This window comes from Coregonus clupeaformis, chromosome 21, assembly GCF_020615455.1.
Source record: "Coregonus clupeaformis isolate EN_2021a chromosome 21, ASM2061545v1, whole genome shotgun sequence".
In the NCBI taxonomy this organism is placed as follows: domain Eukaryota; kingdom Metazoa; phylum Chordata; class Actinopteri; order Salmoniformes; family Salmonidae; genus Coregonus; species Coregonus clupeaformis.
In genome coordinates this window covers 14,475,178-14,491,914 of record NC_059212.1, presented here as the reverse complement: position 1 = coordinate 14,491,914, position 16,737 = coordinate 14,475,178, and the positions used below count along the sequence as shown (strand labels likewise).

Here is a 16,737-nt window from a genome sequence, read left to right as displayed (position 1 = left end):
GCAAATCATATCTCAAAGAGAATGGCATTTGTTTCCGATGTTGTGGGTCAACTCAGCACAGAGCTAAAGACTGTAAGGTGTCAATCAAGTGCTCCGAGTGTGACAGCGACAGACATCTTGCTGCTCTGCATCCAGGTCCAGCTCCTTCAACGATAGACACCGCTACAGCAGAGAAAGAGCATGGCGGGGAGCAAGGTGAAGATGCTCTTCTATCAGTCACCTCAAAGTGTACCGAGATCTGTGGTGAGGCAGCCAATCCAAGATCATGTTCAAAAATATGCCTAGTCAAAGCTTATCCAGCTGGGAAAAGAGAGAAAGCTGTCAAAATGTATGCAGTGCTTGATGAACAGAGCAACAAATCTCTGGCCAAGACAGGGTTTTTCAATCTCTTCAACATCAATGACAACTCTGCTCCATACACCATGAAGACCTGTTCTGGGGTAACAGAGACTTCAGGCAGGAGAGCCGTCAACTTCATGGTGGAGTCTATAGACGGACACAAGCAGCTCACTCTCCCTACTCTGATAGAGTGTGACATGATGCCAGACGATAGAATGGAGATTCCCTCCCCAGACATTGCGCATTATCATCCCCATCTGCAACCAGTGGCGGACAAAATTCCAGCTGTAGACCCAGACGCTCCCATTCTCCTGCTCTTAGGACGAGACATCTTAAGGGTACACAAGGTACGAGAACAAATCAATGGGCCCCCACGACACTCCTTATGCACAGCGACTCGACCTCGGGTGGGTCATCGTGGGTGAAGTTTGTCTGGGAACGGCTCACCGACCAGCCAGTGTTAACGTGTTCAGGACAAACATACTTCAAAATGGTCGCACGTCCTATCTGAGCCCTTGCCCTGACATCATCCAGGTGAAAGAGAACTACAGCAGCGTAGCTCAGCAACACATTTCTCTCTCTACAGGGCACTCGAGAGATCCAAGCACAACTGTAAACACTGACAGCAATCCAGCAGACCAAGCAACCAGGCCCATACGAGCCGCACTCTTAAAGCACACCAGTTGGTTCTCAGGTCCCCCTTTTCTGGCTCAAGCAAACTCAAGTGAGTCTGAGACCATCAATTTTGACCTTGTAGAGCCTGACGCAGACGCAGAGATTCGGCCAGACGTCACTGCCTTCGTCACTAAGGTTTCTGGAGCTCAATTCGGCTCTCATCGCTTTGAGGGGTTCTCGAACTGGAAAGCTCTCAATCGAGCCACAGCACGACTCATTCATGTTGCCAGATCCTTTCACAAAAGTGCGGACGGCAACAACTGCAGAGGCTGGCATCAGTGTAAAAAACCATGCAGTACAAGTGAGTTATCACAAGCCAAAACAGCAATCATTCACTGTGTGCAACATGAAGCCTTCAAAGAGGAATTAAAATGCCTTGAGAAAGGAAAGGAGTTACCAAAACAAAGTACACTCAAAAAGCTGAACCCAGTGATTGATGAGGATGGGTTGCTGAGGGTGGGAGGCCGATTATCCTCTGCCGACCTGTCACAAGACGAAAAACATCCTCTCATCATCCCACGGACGCATCATGTCGCCACTCTGCTGGTAAGACATTATCACGAGCAAGTGGCTCACCAGGGCCGTCATTTTTCAGATGGAGCTATTCGAGCAGCAGGCTTCTGGATTATTGGGAGCAAACATCTGGTCTCTGGTATCATCCACAAGTGTGTCACCTGCCGTAAGGTTAGAGGAAAGTCAGTTGACCAAAAGATGGCGGACTTACCTGCAGACAGACTCACATCAGAGCCACCATTCACCAGTGTTGGACTTGATGTGTTTGGACCATGGAATGTCATAACTCGTCGCACTAGAGGTGGTAGTGCAGACTCCAAGCGATGGGCGGTACTCTTTACATGTATGTCTACTAGAGCAGTCCATATTGAGCTCATCGAATCCATGTCCACATCCAGCTTCATCAACGCGCTGAGGCGTTTTTTCTCTATCCGTGGTCCAGCAAAAGTGCTACGCTCTGATCGAGGTACAAACTTTATAGGTGCCTGCAGGGAACTGGGAATCGACACAAATGACTCAGAGTTGACTAAATACCTCTCAGACAAGGGATGTACTTGGATATTTAATCCCCCACACTCGTCTCATATGGGTGGTTCTTGGGAGAGACTCATTGGGGTTGCCAGACGTATCCTTGATGCTATGCTGTTTCAGACGGGCTCCACTCGTCTCACACATGAGGTCTTGAGCACTCTTATGTCTGAAGTTATGGCAATAATCAATGCGAGACCCCTAGTGTCAGTGTCAACCGATCCTGACATGCCTGCCATTCTTACACCCTCAATGTTACTGACACAAAAGACCAACGCTACCTCAGCCCCTTCTGGATATTTCCACATGAACGATCTTCATGGAAAACAGTGGAAGCAAGTCCAGTGTCTCGCTGACACTTTTTGGAAAAGGTGGAGACAGGAGTACCTGACAACACTGCAGAGACGCAGAAAATGGACAGCAGAAAAGCCAAACGTGAAAGTGGGAGATGTTGTCTTATTGAAAGACAGTCAGACGCACAGAAATGACTGGCCAGTCGGACTTGTGGTCAAAACCTTTCCCAGTACTGACGGAAAGGTCAGGAAAGTAGAACTAAAGGTTGTCAAGCAAGGGATTGCTAAGGTGTTTCTGAGACCAATCTCAGAGATCGTTGTTCTTCTTTCTGAAGCATCCTAGAGGCAAAATATTTGATTTCATAGTGGCACAATCTCATTATACCAGGCGGGGAGTGTGCTGCCATCTTGTTAGAAGGTAACAGATTATTTTATTATAGTGATTAAGAGTGACTTTCATTGTGTTCCATGGTGTTTAGCGCCCCCTAGTGGAGCTTTCTGGTACTTAGAATTATGTACGAAAACCCGGAAGTAAAGTTGTTATTATGCACGCGACAAGCAGCTAGAAACAACGTTACTGTACAGTTCTTTCAGTGCAACTATTTATTGTTACGCTTCAGCCTCGGAAAATATTTGTTTGTAAGTTCAATTCAAGCATATTACAAGTGATGATAATATCGTTATTGACAGAATTGCTTACTTATCAAAGTTAATTGGTTACATTTACTCACGCAAATTGCATTGACTTTCATGGATGCCGTTAGCTGTATTAGTTTGCTCGTGCGTCATGTAAAAGAAGTGTAAAACATACTATAGTTTGTTACTGTTTCTAGTGTAATATGCTTTGTTATTGTACAGAGGTGTTTGTACATTATTAGAGTAATGAAAGGAGTTGGCTAGTTGTTACTCATAGAGTAATTATCTATTTGGTTTGTCGTCATGCCAGATATATGGAAACTTGGCACTTGCTTTGTATTTATGCAACTTCAACTTGAAATGTATAATGTACAGCTACAGTATGTCAATGTGAATTGAATACTAAAGTATATTATTTTCTGTATTTGCAGTTTCACAACATAAACGTTTTCAATACATTCGTTCAAGAAAAGTCACGCCTTGGAAGTTTTATTGAAGACTCAGTTGTTAGCTATCTGTCTAGTTTTGCACGGGAACGCAATTCCAGGGCAGAATACTGGTGATCCCCATACAAGCTGGTGCTGCTGCCATTCCCCATCACCACATAACAGAGACAGAGAGTAGAGGAACAGACAGAGATATAATGAGGGATGAGTTAGAGAAAGAGGGGGAATGAGACTTTACAGACAGATGACTGAAAGAAGTGTCTGTGTGTGTGTAGACTCAAAAATAACGCTTGTAAAAGTTACTCACCCTGATTTTTTCTTGTGTTTTTCAATGGGCAATTTATTGTCATCAAGAAACTTGAACAAAGCATTGGCAATGGTCAGTGAATTACCAGCTGGAATGTTGATTATTAAATGTGATTTGACAGAGTTTCTTGCTGTGCTATCTTATCACCACACACAGTTGCTTCTTGGTTGTGACATCAGTACTTTCATCAATAATCAATGAGTAAGACTCATTCCCAATGTCCTTTATTAGTTCCTCATGCACTGCAGGCCCTATAACTGCATTGATGAGCACTGTGCATTTTGTTCTGTGGATATTATTGAAGATAATGTCTTCAACAACACATCCCAGGTGATCTACAGTTGCAATGCTGGAGTGGCATGCAATATGTGCAGCCATCAGCCGTTTGTTCATGAGAAATAAGATCGGCGTGGTGGGCTCGCATTTCTGATTTGCAAAACCTACAGTAAGCTTTTCTGTCATCTCCTGTGATGCTCTTAATCCATTACACTATACCCCGCTCTCTTTCCCAGTCTTTGCAATATTTTGCCCATTTACCTGGCATTCTGAAATCAAATTGTATTTGTCACATGTGCCGAATACACATGTACCGTGAAATGCTTACTTACAAGCCCTTAACCAACAATGCAGTTCAAGAAATAGAGTTAAGAAAATATTTACTAAATAAACTAAAGTAAAAAAAATAAAAAAATAAGTAACACAATAAAATAACAACAATGAGGCTATATACAGGGGGTACTGGTGCCGAGTCAATGTGCGGGGGTACAGGTTAGTCAAGGTAATTTGTACATAGGTGTAGGTAGGGGTAAAGTGACTATGCATTTGTAACGGTGTAATTAAGTTGTTAAATTCCTCCATAAAATGGGTATTATGCCACCTCCTGGTAGATTAGTGTGTTTACATTGTCTGATACACAGTGATAAAGGTATGGGATTCTGGGTAATCCACAGCAGATTTGAGTTGAAAATTGAATGGTCCCAGGTTAGAAATGTATAAAGTTGACATTACACCATAAAATCCACCTTTTACATCGTACATTAGCAATTTATGTTATTAGTAACCACCATTGTTGGTTTGGCCTCAAATAAGCCACTTTTTATATGTTATTTGTATAATCTCAGTTTTCCATGTGGGTTTTATGCTAGTTTATGTTCCCTCTGAAGTTGGTAGCTAACTCGAGAATGCATCTTCTTTAGGAATGCTATTTATATCCCCTCGACTACTGATCATTCATCCATACTGTGTGTGTCCCATCATTGCAGGTATTTTATGACAAATGTATAGTACAAGTATATGTTTTATAAACTCATGAGCACCAGCCAGTGAATTAGCCTGGTTTTATTAGTTTAGGAAAATATGTGGTACATTCTAGGTGTATTATATTTCTTTGCCACAAGAGTGTGACATTGAGTAATTTTTCAGGGTAATTTGATATATTTTGAATACTAAAGTGGATAATAGTTTATTCTGATGTTGTAAATATGAGATTGTTTCCATGTGCAATGTATTTATTTGTATTATAGTAAATTAGGAATGATTAGAAATGGTTAAATCCACTATAAGATCACAATGTTTTTGATAGACATTTCGTTTGTTTTTTTGTTAGTATATTATACAGCAGATTTATGGAGAATTGCTGAGGGAGTGCTATTAACAACCCATCGACTACTGATCATTCATCCATACTGTGTGTGTCCCATCATTGCAGCTTTGGAAATAAATGAACTATCCATCCATTGCTCCTTCCTGTGTTGACTCATGGACTTGAGGGACGGATCATCATGCCGTGACCCGGATCATCAATCAAGATTGGTGTTCCTCATCGAACTGGGAGCCGTCCTATCTTCTCAGAGTCTACAGGCAGCGAGAAGAATGCAGCAAGCTGTAACGTTGATGCAACACTGTCCTCTGTCTCAGTTATTTCTGTCATTCTATACGTTATTTTTTTTAAACTTTCATTTTGAGCTACTACAATGAGTTTCAACCATATTGGTTGTTCAGATCTGCTTACACCTGTCAATGTTGGTAGGGGAAGGGGTGTGTTGGGGTTACCTATTCCTTTCCCAACTGGTAGTCCTAATGTGTATGGTGATATCAATGGTAGTGAAATTGCAGGGGAAGTTCCTTTAGTCAGTGGGGACAATGCAACTTCTCATGGTCATCATGCAGTCAACTCACCTAGGCCCCAGGTTGTTATCACCTCCACTCCTAACCCCAATGATGATGCAGTGCTAATAGGTCAGATGAGTACCATAGCCCAACAGATAGGACAGCAGCTAGCTGATAGCATTATCATGCACTTCAGTTCTAGTAGCCCAACAGGAGCTACAGCCACTAGCCAAAGTGAACCAAGACACAGACCTGACCCTCCAGTTAGCCAAGTTCTAGACTTCTCCCAAGTCCAAGTAGTCGCCCAAAGAAAAGTCAAAGAACCACCTTCCTGTAGAGGGGAGAGATCAGACACAATTACCTTTGATGAATGGGAAGAGGCCATGAGAAACGTTATTAAAAAGGGACACATGAAAATAGAGGAACAGGCCGAAGAGATTCTCATCCATCTCAAGGGAAGAGAAAAATATGTAGACAAAATCGGAATCAGGAATAGTGACATTGACATTCTAGCTAACCCATATGCCATCTATAGTCTCCTCAGGAAGCATTTCAGCTGCAGTCAATACTCATATATCCCACTCCAAGATTTCTACACGGCTCTACCCAAGGAACAGGAGGACAGATATGAATACTGGCTAAGACTGAACCGTGCAGAGGCACTGCTACAGAAGGCCTGAAGGAACAGGGTAAGGCAAATGAGGATCTTAGCACGGACATCACACGCATGTTCATCAGGAACTGCCCAAGCAAAGAACTAGCCTTCACGTTCAGAGCCAAAACAATTGACAAGTGGTCTGCACATGAAGTACAAGATGTGTTAAACGACTACCATGCAGAGAAGAGCTTCAAAGCCACTGCAAAAGTACACAGAGAAACAAGTGAGAGAATCACAGTGAGCAGAGTCGAGGTTAGTTCCACTTTATATTTTTTTATTTCACCTTTATTTAACCAGGTAAGCCAGTTGAGAACAAGTTCTCATTTACAACTGCGACCTGGCCAAGATAAAGCAAAGCAGTGCGATTTAAAAACAACAACAACACAGAGTTACATATGGAATAAACAAAACGTACAGTCAATTTACATTTTAGTCATTTAGCAGACGCTCTTATCCAGAGAGACTTACAGTTAGTGAGTGCATACATTTTCATACTGCCCCACCGTGGGAAACAAACCCACAACCCTGGCGTTACAAGCGCCATGCTCTACCAACTGAGCTACAGGGGACTAACACAATAACACAATAGAAAATCTATATACAGTGTGTGCAAATGTTATGGAGGTAAGGCAATAAATAGGCCATAGTGCAAAATAATTACAAGTTAGTATTAACACTGGAGTGATAGATGTGCAGAAAATGATGTGCAAATAGAGATACTGGAGTGCAAATGAGCAAAAATAAATAACAATGTAAATAACAATATGGGGATGAGGTAGTTGGGTGGGCTAATTACAGATGGGCTGTGCAGTGATCGGTAAGGTGCAATGATCGGTAAGCTGCTCTGACAACTGATGCTTAAAGTTAGTGAGGGAGATAAGTGTCTCCAGCTTCAGTCCCATCCGCAGATATACAGGAGCCACAGCAACCTAAGAGCTCAGATCACTCTGCTCTAGAGAGAGTAATTGATATGCTAGAGAAGGTCTTGCTGCGTGGCTGTAGCCCAGCTCAGAACTCAGGAAACGGACTGCTAGTAATCTACCCAAGATTAAAGGCCTAAATGCCACACCATGTTCTGTGTGCAAAGATTGCACTCACTCTGCTCTCACTCATTGCTGTGAGAATAGATTGTGTTTTCAGTGTCATTCAGCTCACCATTCTAGATGCAACTGTCCGGAGACGAAAATAACCACAGCTCAGATGGAGCAGGGAAACTAACCGGTCTGTGCATAGGGGAGGACAGTGCAGATCATGAGAGTAAACCTCCCAACGCCACCACTGATGATATGGAAGATTGTGAGTCCCTATACAAGCTTACCTGCATCTGCAGTCATATCAGTAGGTAGTACGGTGATTGTTGAACCCACTCAATCCAAGTCCAGACCAAAACACATACTGATAGGGAGGGTTATCACTCCATTATGGAGAGATGGTTCTATCCCATTTAAAGTAGTCATTCCTACAAACAAGATGAACATTCTGAAGAGAAATGCAAAAATCGCTGATGTGTCTCCTTGCATTGCAGTAGCGGACTTACCAGAGGTTGACAGTATCCAGTCTAATGTGCAGTGTACAATGACGGCCTACACCGGCCAAACCCAGACGACGCTGGGCAAATGTGCGGCGCCCTATATGACTCCCAATCACGGCCGGTTGTGATACAGCCTGGAAAGGAACCAGGGGGTCTGTAGTGACGCCTCAAGCACTGAGATGCAGTGCCTTAGACCGCTGCACCACTAGACTTGGAGTCCTGTGAAGTCTCTCTGGAATGGAAGGACAAACTGCTGCACCTCATTGAAAATCATGAGTCAACCTTTTCTAGGCACAAAATGGATTGTGGTGAGGCCAAGGCCTTTGTCCACAGAATTCATCTTGTTGATGACAAGCCGTTCCGTCTGCCTTACCGACGAATACCTCCAAGCCAACTATGAGAAGCTGAGAACTGCCCTGAATGAGATGGAAGAAAGAGGCATCATTCGCAAGTCTATAAGTGAATATGCATCTCTGCTTGTTCTGGTGTGGAAGAAAAATGGCGATCTCAGGATTTGCACTGATTTCCGGTGGCTCAATGCCAGAACAATAAAAGATGCCCATCCCTTGCCCCACCAGGCCGACGTCCTAGCTGCATTCGGAGGAAATGGATTTTTCTCAACAATGGATCTCACGTCAGGCTTCTATAATGTTCCTTTACAGGAAGAGGACAAGAAGTATACTGTGTTTTCATCACCGTTTGGACTCCATGAATACAATAGGTTACAGCAGGGCCTATCGAACAGTCCAGCAACGTTCATGCGCATGATGATGTCTATATTTGGTAATGAGAACTTCACAAGCCTACTGTGCTATCTTGATGACGTAATGGTCTTTGCACCTACTGAGCAGCTAGCACTTGAACGCCTCTAGATGGTGTTTTCTCGTCTGTCAAAACTCAACCTGAAGTGCCACTTCTTCAGAAGATCTGTCAGATTTCTTGGTCACATCATCTGTGAAAATGGTGTGCAAACAGACCCAGAGAAAGTTGAGGCCATCAACAACGTCCAGAAAGCTGACCTAATGGACTCTGATGGAATAACACTGTGTCAAAAGAAGATCTGCTCGTTCCTGAGAATGGTTCTCTACACTTCATGGAGACCTGTTCAGCCAAGGCCAAGCCGCTTTTCAAACTCACAGCCGAGCCAACCAAACATAACACAGCAAGAAGAGGACGAAAACCTAAACAGAAAACAGCATATGTCAAGCTCTCACCTTCTGACTGGACTACAGCGTGCCAAGAAGCGTTCGAGACCTTGAAACATGACCTGGTGACTAGTGTGACCTTAGCTCACCGAGACTTCAATGAGCCGTTCATTCTTGCTGTTGGTGCTGTATTTGATGGAATTGGAGCAGTGCTTTCTCAAAAACCCAAGGGTGAAAAGATGGGCAGACCCGTGGCTTTTGCAAGTAGAACACTCTCCTGTTCTCAGATGAACTACCCAGCTCACAGATTGGAATTTCTCGCCTTGAAGTGGGCAGTCTGTGACAAGTTTAGCCACTGGCTAAAGGGACAACACTTCACAACCTGGACTGACAACAACCCACTAACATACATACTGACGAAACCCTGACTCGAAGCATGTGAGAAACGTTGAGTGTCTAAGCTTACGTCATACAGCTTTGACCTGAAACTTGTTCCTGGAATGAAGAACGTAATAGCCGACGCTTTGAGCAGAGAGACCATTCGTCCAGTCATGTATTAGCCACCGCCTTGTGACAGAGCCCTATCTGTCTCTCCTAGATCGGGTCAATGGAGTGGCCAATAGGACTGTACAGGACACCTTCAGAGCAAGAAACAACTGTCAAGCAGTGGTGAGCCCACCAGACCGAGACTCACCTGAACGGAACACTGATGAAGTCACTTCACCTTCAACCATGGTTCCATTATCTCTCAAGAAATCTCAGCTATCTTGAATGCTCACTGCATTGGTGGCCTGAGTCAGGTAATGGGAACAGGGGCAGCCATTCCTCAGCTACAACAGGAAGACCACACCGCTGCTCTCCCTCAGAGTGCTTAGCCTACAGGAGCAAGACAGTACTGTGAGTAGAGCCCTATACTACGTTCAGAGACATCAAAGACCAAACAGGTGTGAGAGTGCATCTGAACCCCGCAGCGTGATCAAACTACTGAAGCACCTGAAAAAGCTCACCATTCGTGATGGTATACTGTACAGGGAGAAGAGAGACCATCACATGAACAAAAAGCTCTTCCAATATGTTGTACCTGATTCCCTGAAGGAGCAAGTTCTCCATGGCCTCCATGATACAGTGGGTCACCAAGGGCGCTCTCGAACACTATCTCTTGCAAGACAACGATTATTTTGGACTGGGATGGAGCGTGACAATGAGAATCATGTGATGAACTGCCATCGATGCATTGTTGGAAAGACTCCGGAACCCCATGCTCGAGCTCTACCTGAGAACATTTGCACCACAGAAGCAATGGAATTGGTTTGTATCTACTTTTGGACTGCAGAACAGAGTGACAACAAGTCCATAGATGTTTTATTTGTAACCGACCACTTCACAAAAATGTCCCATGCATTCCCATGCAAGAATCAGTCTGCAAAGCAAGTAGCTCGTTGCCTGTGGAATGACTTCTTCTGCATATATGGATTTCCGAGGCGTATTCACTCCGACCAGGGAGCCAATTTTGAAAGCAGGCTGATAAAAGAAGTGTTGGAGTTAGCTGGTGTGGAGAAATTACACACTACTCCCTACCATCCTATAGGGAATGGGATTACAGAACGCTTTGTGATGTCACGAGAGGCTGTGTCCTGGAGGGACGTTACATCCCCCTGAGGTGGCTGCAAACCCAGACAGCTATGGCTCCATCTGCTGGTATGGTCGGGAACTCCACCCCTCTATGGCCAATCTTCCCACGCAGCTGAAACAAATGAGGAGCTGATGAGCTGAAGGTTTGGGAAGTGAAGAGACACAGTCTCCAACCTGGGCTCTCTGGAGGACAAGAGTGCTGCACGTCCACTTCCATGAGGAATATAAGGATTTGGAGATACTTACCTTTGGGAAATACTCACCTTTGGATATATGCACCTGTGGAAATACGTGTGGGACATTTGGAAGGACGTTTTGCTGGGTTGGCCACTAGCTGCAACGTGGAATACAGTAAGACTGGGGAAAAGTTATTTGAGCGAGGGAGAGTTATGATTTTGGATGTGGAAGAGACATCCCTGAACTGTTAACCCTTAAAGAGCCACCAGAGAACAGAATTGTGTTATACTTTCGTTAGTTTCCCAAGACCTTTAATAAAATCCTTGTTTTGGTTGAACCTGGTCTCCTTGCACTACTTGAGCAATCCCGCTGAAAGCTGTGTAGCCTCTCGTGACATCACAGATGGTGGAGAATACAGGCACGCTCAAGCGTTAATAGTGCATGTCAGAGGAGGATACCGAAGGTTTGATCACCCAGTTTTCCAAGTTGGCCGTAGGCTCCCCGCCGACTGAAATGGAGGACATATTGAAAGCCCTTGTTGCTGGCCAGCAAGCCCAGATGCAAGCAAACGTGGCTCTCTTGGAGGAGCAAAAGAAAGCCAACCTTCTGAAGGCAGAGGAATTGCAGTTGCAGAGACAGAGGGTGGTCCAAAATACCCGCCCAATAAAGGCAAGTTACTTTATATCTAAGATGGGAGCTACCGATGACATTGAGGCATACCTGCATGCATTTGAGGCCACGGCCACTAGGGAAGCCTGGCCCAAGCAACAGTGGGTTGGTCTGTTAGCCCCCTTTCTAACCGGGAATCGCTGAATGCTGTCCGGGACCTGGGCCCTGACCAGGTTACTGACTATGATGCCCTGAAGTCTGAGATCCTCAGCAGATATGGACTCACAAAGTTTGGTATGGCCCAGCGCTTTCACAGCTGGACCTTCCAACCAGACCAACCTCCTCGGGCGCAGATGCATGAACTTGTCCGAATCGCAAGGAAATGGCTGGATCCGCAGAGGAATACAGCAGCGGCGGTGGTGGAGGCCGTTGTGGTGGATCGTTACCTACGCGCCCCTGCCTTATGAGGCAAAACGGTTCATCAGTCAACAGGCCTTGACCACGGCTGATCTGACCGTGGAAGCTGTGGAAAAGTACCAGGCCACAGCGGAGATGCTGAATGCTTCCCGAAAAAGACCCCAGGAGTGCGGCCCCACCACAAATGGGAAGAACCCGTCCAAAGGACCCCCAAGGTCTCGAACCCAGCCACGTCAGGACTTATCCCGGCTCCAGGGGGAGCCAGAAACCAGGCGGGTCCAAGAAGAGTACACCAGGAGGGGGAAACTTCGACAGTGTTACCGGTGTGGGGAGATGGGACATATCTCCTGGCAGTGTGGGAAACCAGCCGAGGAACCTATGCCCACTGCGGAGTCCTCCAGCTCAGCACCCACACACCCGTTTTGCCTCGCTCTTGGGAGTCGTAGATGGCGGCCCAGATCGACCCCCCACCTGCCCGGTAACTGTGAATCACCATGATGTGGAGGCCTTACTGGATTCTGGTAGCCGGGCCACCCTGGTGCGTAAGGATTTGGTGGGCCCAACGTGTCTGACCCCGGGGAAAGTCCTCCCAGTTTCCTGTGTCCATGGGGACACCAGAGAATACCCCATTACTGAACTTACAATGACCAGCACACGGGGAACCATACACACGACGGCGGGGGTGGTTGATTCCCTCCCCGTCCCTGTCCTAATTGGACGAGACTGCCCAGCCTTTTACCCACTCTGGAGAGAGTCTCAGGAGAGGATAACCCGAGTACCTCGGAAACGGAGAGGCAAGACTCATCCTGGGAAGGCTCCGGTGCAATCCTCCGAGTTACTCACTCCCGCCCGGGCTCTGATAGGGATGGCAGGTGCCCAGACCGACACAGAGACGGAGCTACAGAATCTGGACAAAGAACTGTCTGGTCTGAAGGGGACCGCTGAGAGGTATCGTTTGTTAAAGCAACAGTTAGACATGAAGACAGAAGAGTTAGATATCCTCCAGGCTAAACTCCAACAGAGCTCCTTCCCTAAGCAACCGGAGGAGCTGGAGAGGCTGCGCAGGACCATCGAGGAGTGTGAGGAGACCCTGCGCAGTAGTAAGGAGGTCCAGAAGAAGGCAGAGGAGAAGTACAAGGTGTTGGAGAACAAGATGAAGAATGCGGAGGCAGAGAGAGAGAAGGAACTGAAAGCTGCTCAACAGAAGCTAAACTCTGCTAAAACCAAGGCTGATGCGTTCAGTAAGAAACTCAAGGAGAGACAACAGGAGGCTGAGTCCCTGGTCCTAGAGTTGGAGGAGTTGAAGAGAGAGCAGTCTGGCAAGCACCACGGCAATGCGGACGCCCTCTCCCGGCGTGATGCCTTCTTCGCTGCCTTTACCCCGACGAGGACGTCGGTCCCGAGGAGGGGGATGTGTGATGTCACGAGAGGCTGTGTCCTGGAGGGACGTTACATCCCCCTGAGGTGGCTGCAAACCCAGACAGCTATGGCTCCATCTGCTGGTATGGTCGGGAACTCCACCCCTCTATGGCCAATCTTCCCACGCAGCTGAAACAAATGAGGAGCTGATGAGCTGAAGGTTTGGGAAGTGAAGAGACACAGTCTCCAACCTGGGCTCTCTGGAGGACAAGAGTGCTGCACGTCCACTTCCATGAGGAATATAAGGATTTGGAGATACTTACCTTTGGGAAATACTCACCTTTGGATATATGCACCTGTGGAAATACGTGTGGGACATTTGGAAGGACGTTTTGCTGGGTTGGCCACTAGCTGCAACGTGGAATACAGTAAGACTGGGGAAAAGTTATTTGAGCGAGGGAGAGTTATGATTTTGGATGTGGAAGAGACATCCCTGAACTGTTAACCCTTAAAGAGCCACCAGAGAACAGAATTGTGTTATACTTTCGTTAGTTTCCCAAGACCTTTAATAAAATCCTTGTTTTGGTTGAACCTGGTCTCCTTGCACTACTTGAGCAATCCTGCTGAAAGCTGTGTAGCCTCTCGTGACATCACAGCTTCAATAGAACTGTTGGTGGTATGATCAGAGCTCTGCCTCCAAAGTCCAAAGCCAAGTGACCCCAAACGCTACAGATGTTGACCTTCTGCTACAACTGCACAGAGCTCGAAACAACTGGCTTCGCACCATTTTATCTCATGTTTGGGAGGATCCCACGACTTCCCGTTGACGTCATGTTTCAGAATGTCCTCGCAGACATCAGTGTAATCAACCATCTGGAGTTCGTGTCACACTTGAAGAAAGACCTGTATGAAGCAGTTCAAATAGCTCAGAAGCACAGCCTTCATGAACAGACACGCCATGCAAAGCTCTACAACGGCAAGAAAAAAGGATCACCATTGATGGTAGGAGACAGAGTGCTACTAGCCAACAGGGGTGAAAGAAGATTGCAGAAAGATGGGACTCAACCCTATTTGAAGTGACATCAGTGAAACCAGACATCAATGTGTACAGGATCAATGATCTACAGACAGCCAAAGAGAAAGTTGTTCACAGGAATCTCCTCCTCTCTGTAACGTTCCTTCCAATGGACAGGGGAATTGACGAAAACTCTTGAGGACAATGAAGCCATCTGTGGAAGTGTACCTGAGATACCTGATGAAGAAGAGGACTGTGATACACGGACAGTGAACTGGCTCATGCAAACCGCTGAAAGCGATGAACGAGACTTACCTGATGACTTAACTGATGCAGTTGAGAATACTCCTCATCCAGATGAAGAACTGGTCAGCAACCTCAGTGATGTAGTGATTTACCAAGATAGTGATGACCCCAGTAGTGACATCACCCACTCTTCTGTGGACAGTATGAGTAAACAGTATGAATTACTTTCACATCTCTGAGCCTGCCCAAGATAATGACCACTCAGAAGCATCCATTGACAAACCCGAGCCTGTAGTCAGCCAAAACAAGAGTTGGTGGATCTATTAGACCTTCAAAAAGGCTTATCTGTGAAGTCATAGATGATTCAGATTCGTCAGTTAGCACTTTGCTTTCCTTCATCAGAACCATGTTTGCAGTGTAGAGGAGTAGAGAATGTGTCAAGAGGATAAGCAGAAGCCAAGCTAACATGGTCTGAGGATTTAGGGATGTGCTTCCCCAATTTAAGGGGGGTGTATATAACGGTGTAATTAAGTTGTTAAATTCCTGCTTAAAATTGGTATTATGCCACCTCCTGGTAGATTAGTGTGTTTAGTGTCTTCAACGTGACGTAATTAGAGCTGCTGGGTTCTTAACTAGGTCGAAAATATCTTCACCCTAGGTTCTTAAACGGAAGTTGTAGTTAATTTTAATTGTATGGTTTCCACAGGTTGCCATTCCAATCTGAATAGTCTAAGACAGGGGTGTCAAACGTACGGCCCGCGGGCCGGATCAGGCCCGCAAACGGGTTTAATCCGGCCCGCGAGATGATAAAAAAAATAAAAAATTAATAAAAATAAATTGTAAAGTATAAAAATGCGCTGCAATTTTTCAATAAAATAAACTGCTGTTCCAATTGCGTCCACTGGATGGCGCAATAGCTATTGTGTTAAGCAAGCAAACTGTTTATACCGGGGCAGAGCAAGTAGGTCAAGCACGTGCAGCCAATGAGCTACTTTGTTTTGCCCGCAATATTTATTACGGCTTCTACTTTTAACATTATGTGCTTTGGCACCCTCATTGCCCCAATATGTCTCTGTCAAAAAAGAGAAAAGTGGACGCAGAGTGCAGAGTGTTCCAAGAAAAATGGTCATCCTATTTAATCACGGAATTGAATGGGAAAGCTGTATGTTTGGTGTGTTCAGAGCATGTTGCAGGGCTGAAAGAATATAACCTTCATCGCCACTATGTGAGTCTTCATGCCGACAAATATGACAACTTTCAAGGACAGCGGAGATGAGAGAAGGTGAATGAACTGTTGGCGGGTCTGAAGAAACAGCAGTCTGTGTTTACTCACAGCCGAGACATCAGTGACGCTGCAGTGAAAGCTAGCTACCTAATTTGCTAATGAAATCGCAGTGGCTTCAAAACCATTTAGTGAGGGTGAATTTGTAAAAACATGCATGATGAAGGCAGCGGAGATTGTGTGCCCTGAAAAGCGGCAGGCTTTTGCAAATATCAGCCTGACAAGAAACACAGTTGCAGACAGGATTTCCGATCTTTCAGTGGATTTGGACAGCCAGTTGAAGCAAAAAGTAAAGTCATTTATTGCGTTTTCGGTTGCAATTGATGAAAGCACGGACATTACAGATGTTGCACAACTGGCCATTTTTTCATCCGCGGAGTTGATGACACATTGACCGTCACCGAGGAGTTCGTGGAGTTGGTGCCGATGACAGATACAACGACAGCAGCTGATATTTTTACCGCACTCGTCGGCGCGCTGGACAGGGTCGGAGTGGACTGGTCCCGCTCTGTCAGCCTGGCTACAGATGGTGCGCCCTCAATGATCGGGAAAAAAGAAGGCGTTGTGACAAAGTTCAGAGAGAAAGTGCAATCTGCAAATGGAGGACGTGATTTTTTGATTTTTCACTGTATTTTGCACCAGGAGGCTTTGTGTTGCAAGTCATTAAAGATGGATAACGTCATGAAGGTGGTCGTCCAAACTGTTAATTTCATCCGATCCAGAAGCCTGAATCACCGTCAGTTTGACAGCCTTCTCAGAGAGAAAGACCACATCTATGGCCTGCCATACCACACTGAGGTAAGATGGTTAAGCCGAGGTG

At 45.7% G+C, this 16,737-nt stretch overlaps 1 protein-coding gene across 1 annotated transcript; it reads left to right on the top strand.

The window, feature by feature from the left end:
• The first annotated feature begins 686 nt into the window (after positions 1–686).
• On the top strand, positions 687–2,821 carry LOC121534791. Its single transcript, XM_041841357.2, has one exon. It carries the CDS (start codon positions 703–705, stop codon positions 2,689–2,691), a length of 1,989 nt encoding a protein of 662 aa, XP_041697291.2. The 5' UTR covers positions 687–702; the 3' UTR covers positions 2,692–2,821.
• Positions 2,822–16,737: the final 13,916 nt, after the last annotated feature.

What these genes read in the sequence shown, in the direction of transcription:
- LOC121534791 (XM_041841357.2), top strand. Translation starts at nt 703, where the DNA reads ATGGGCCCCCACGACACTCCTTATGCACAGCGACTCGACCTCGGGTGG.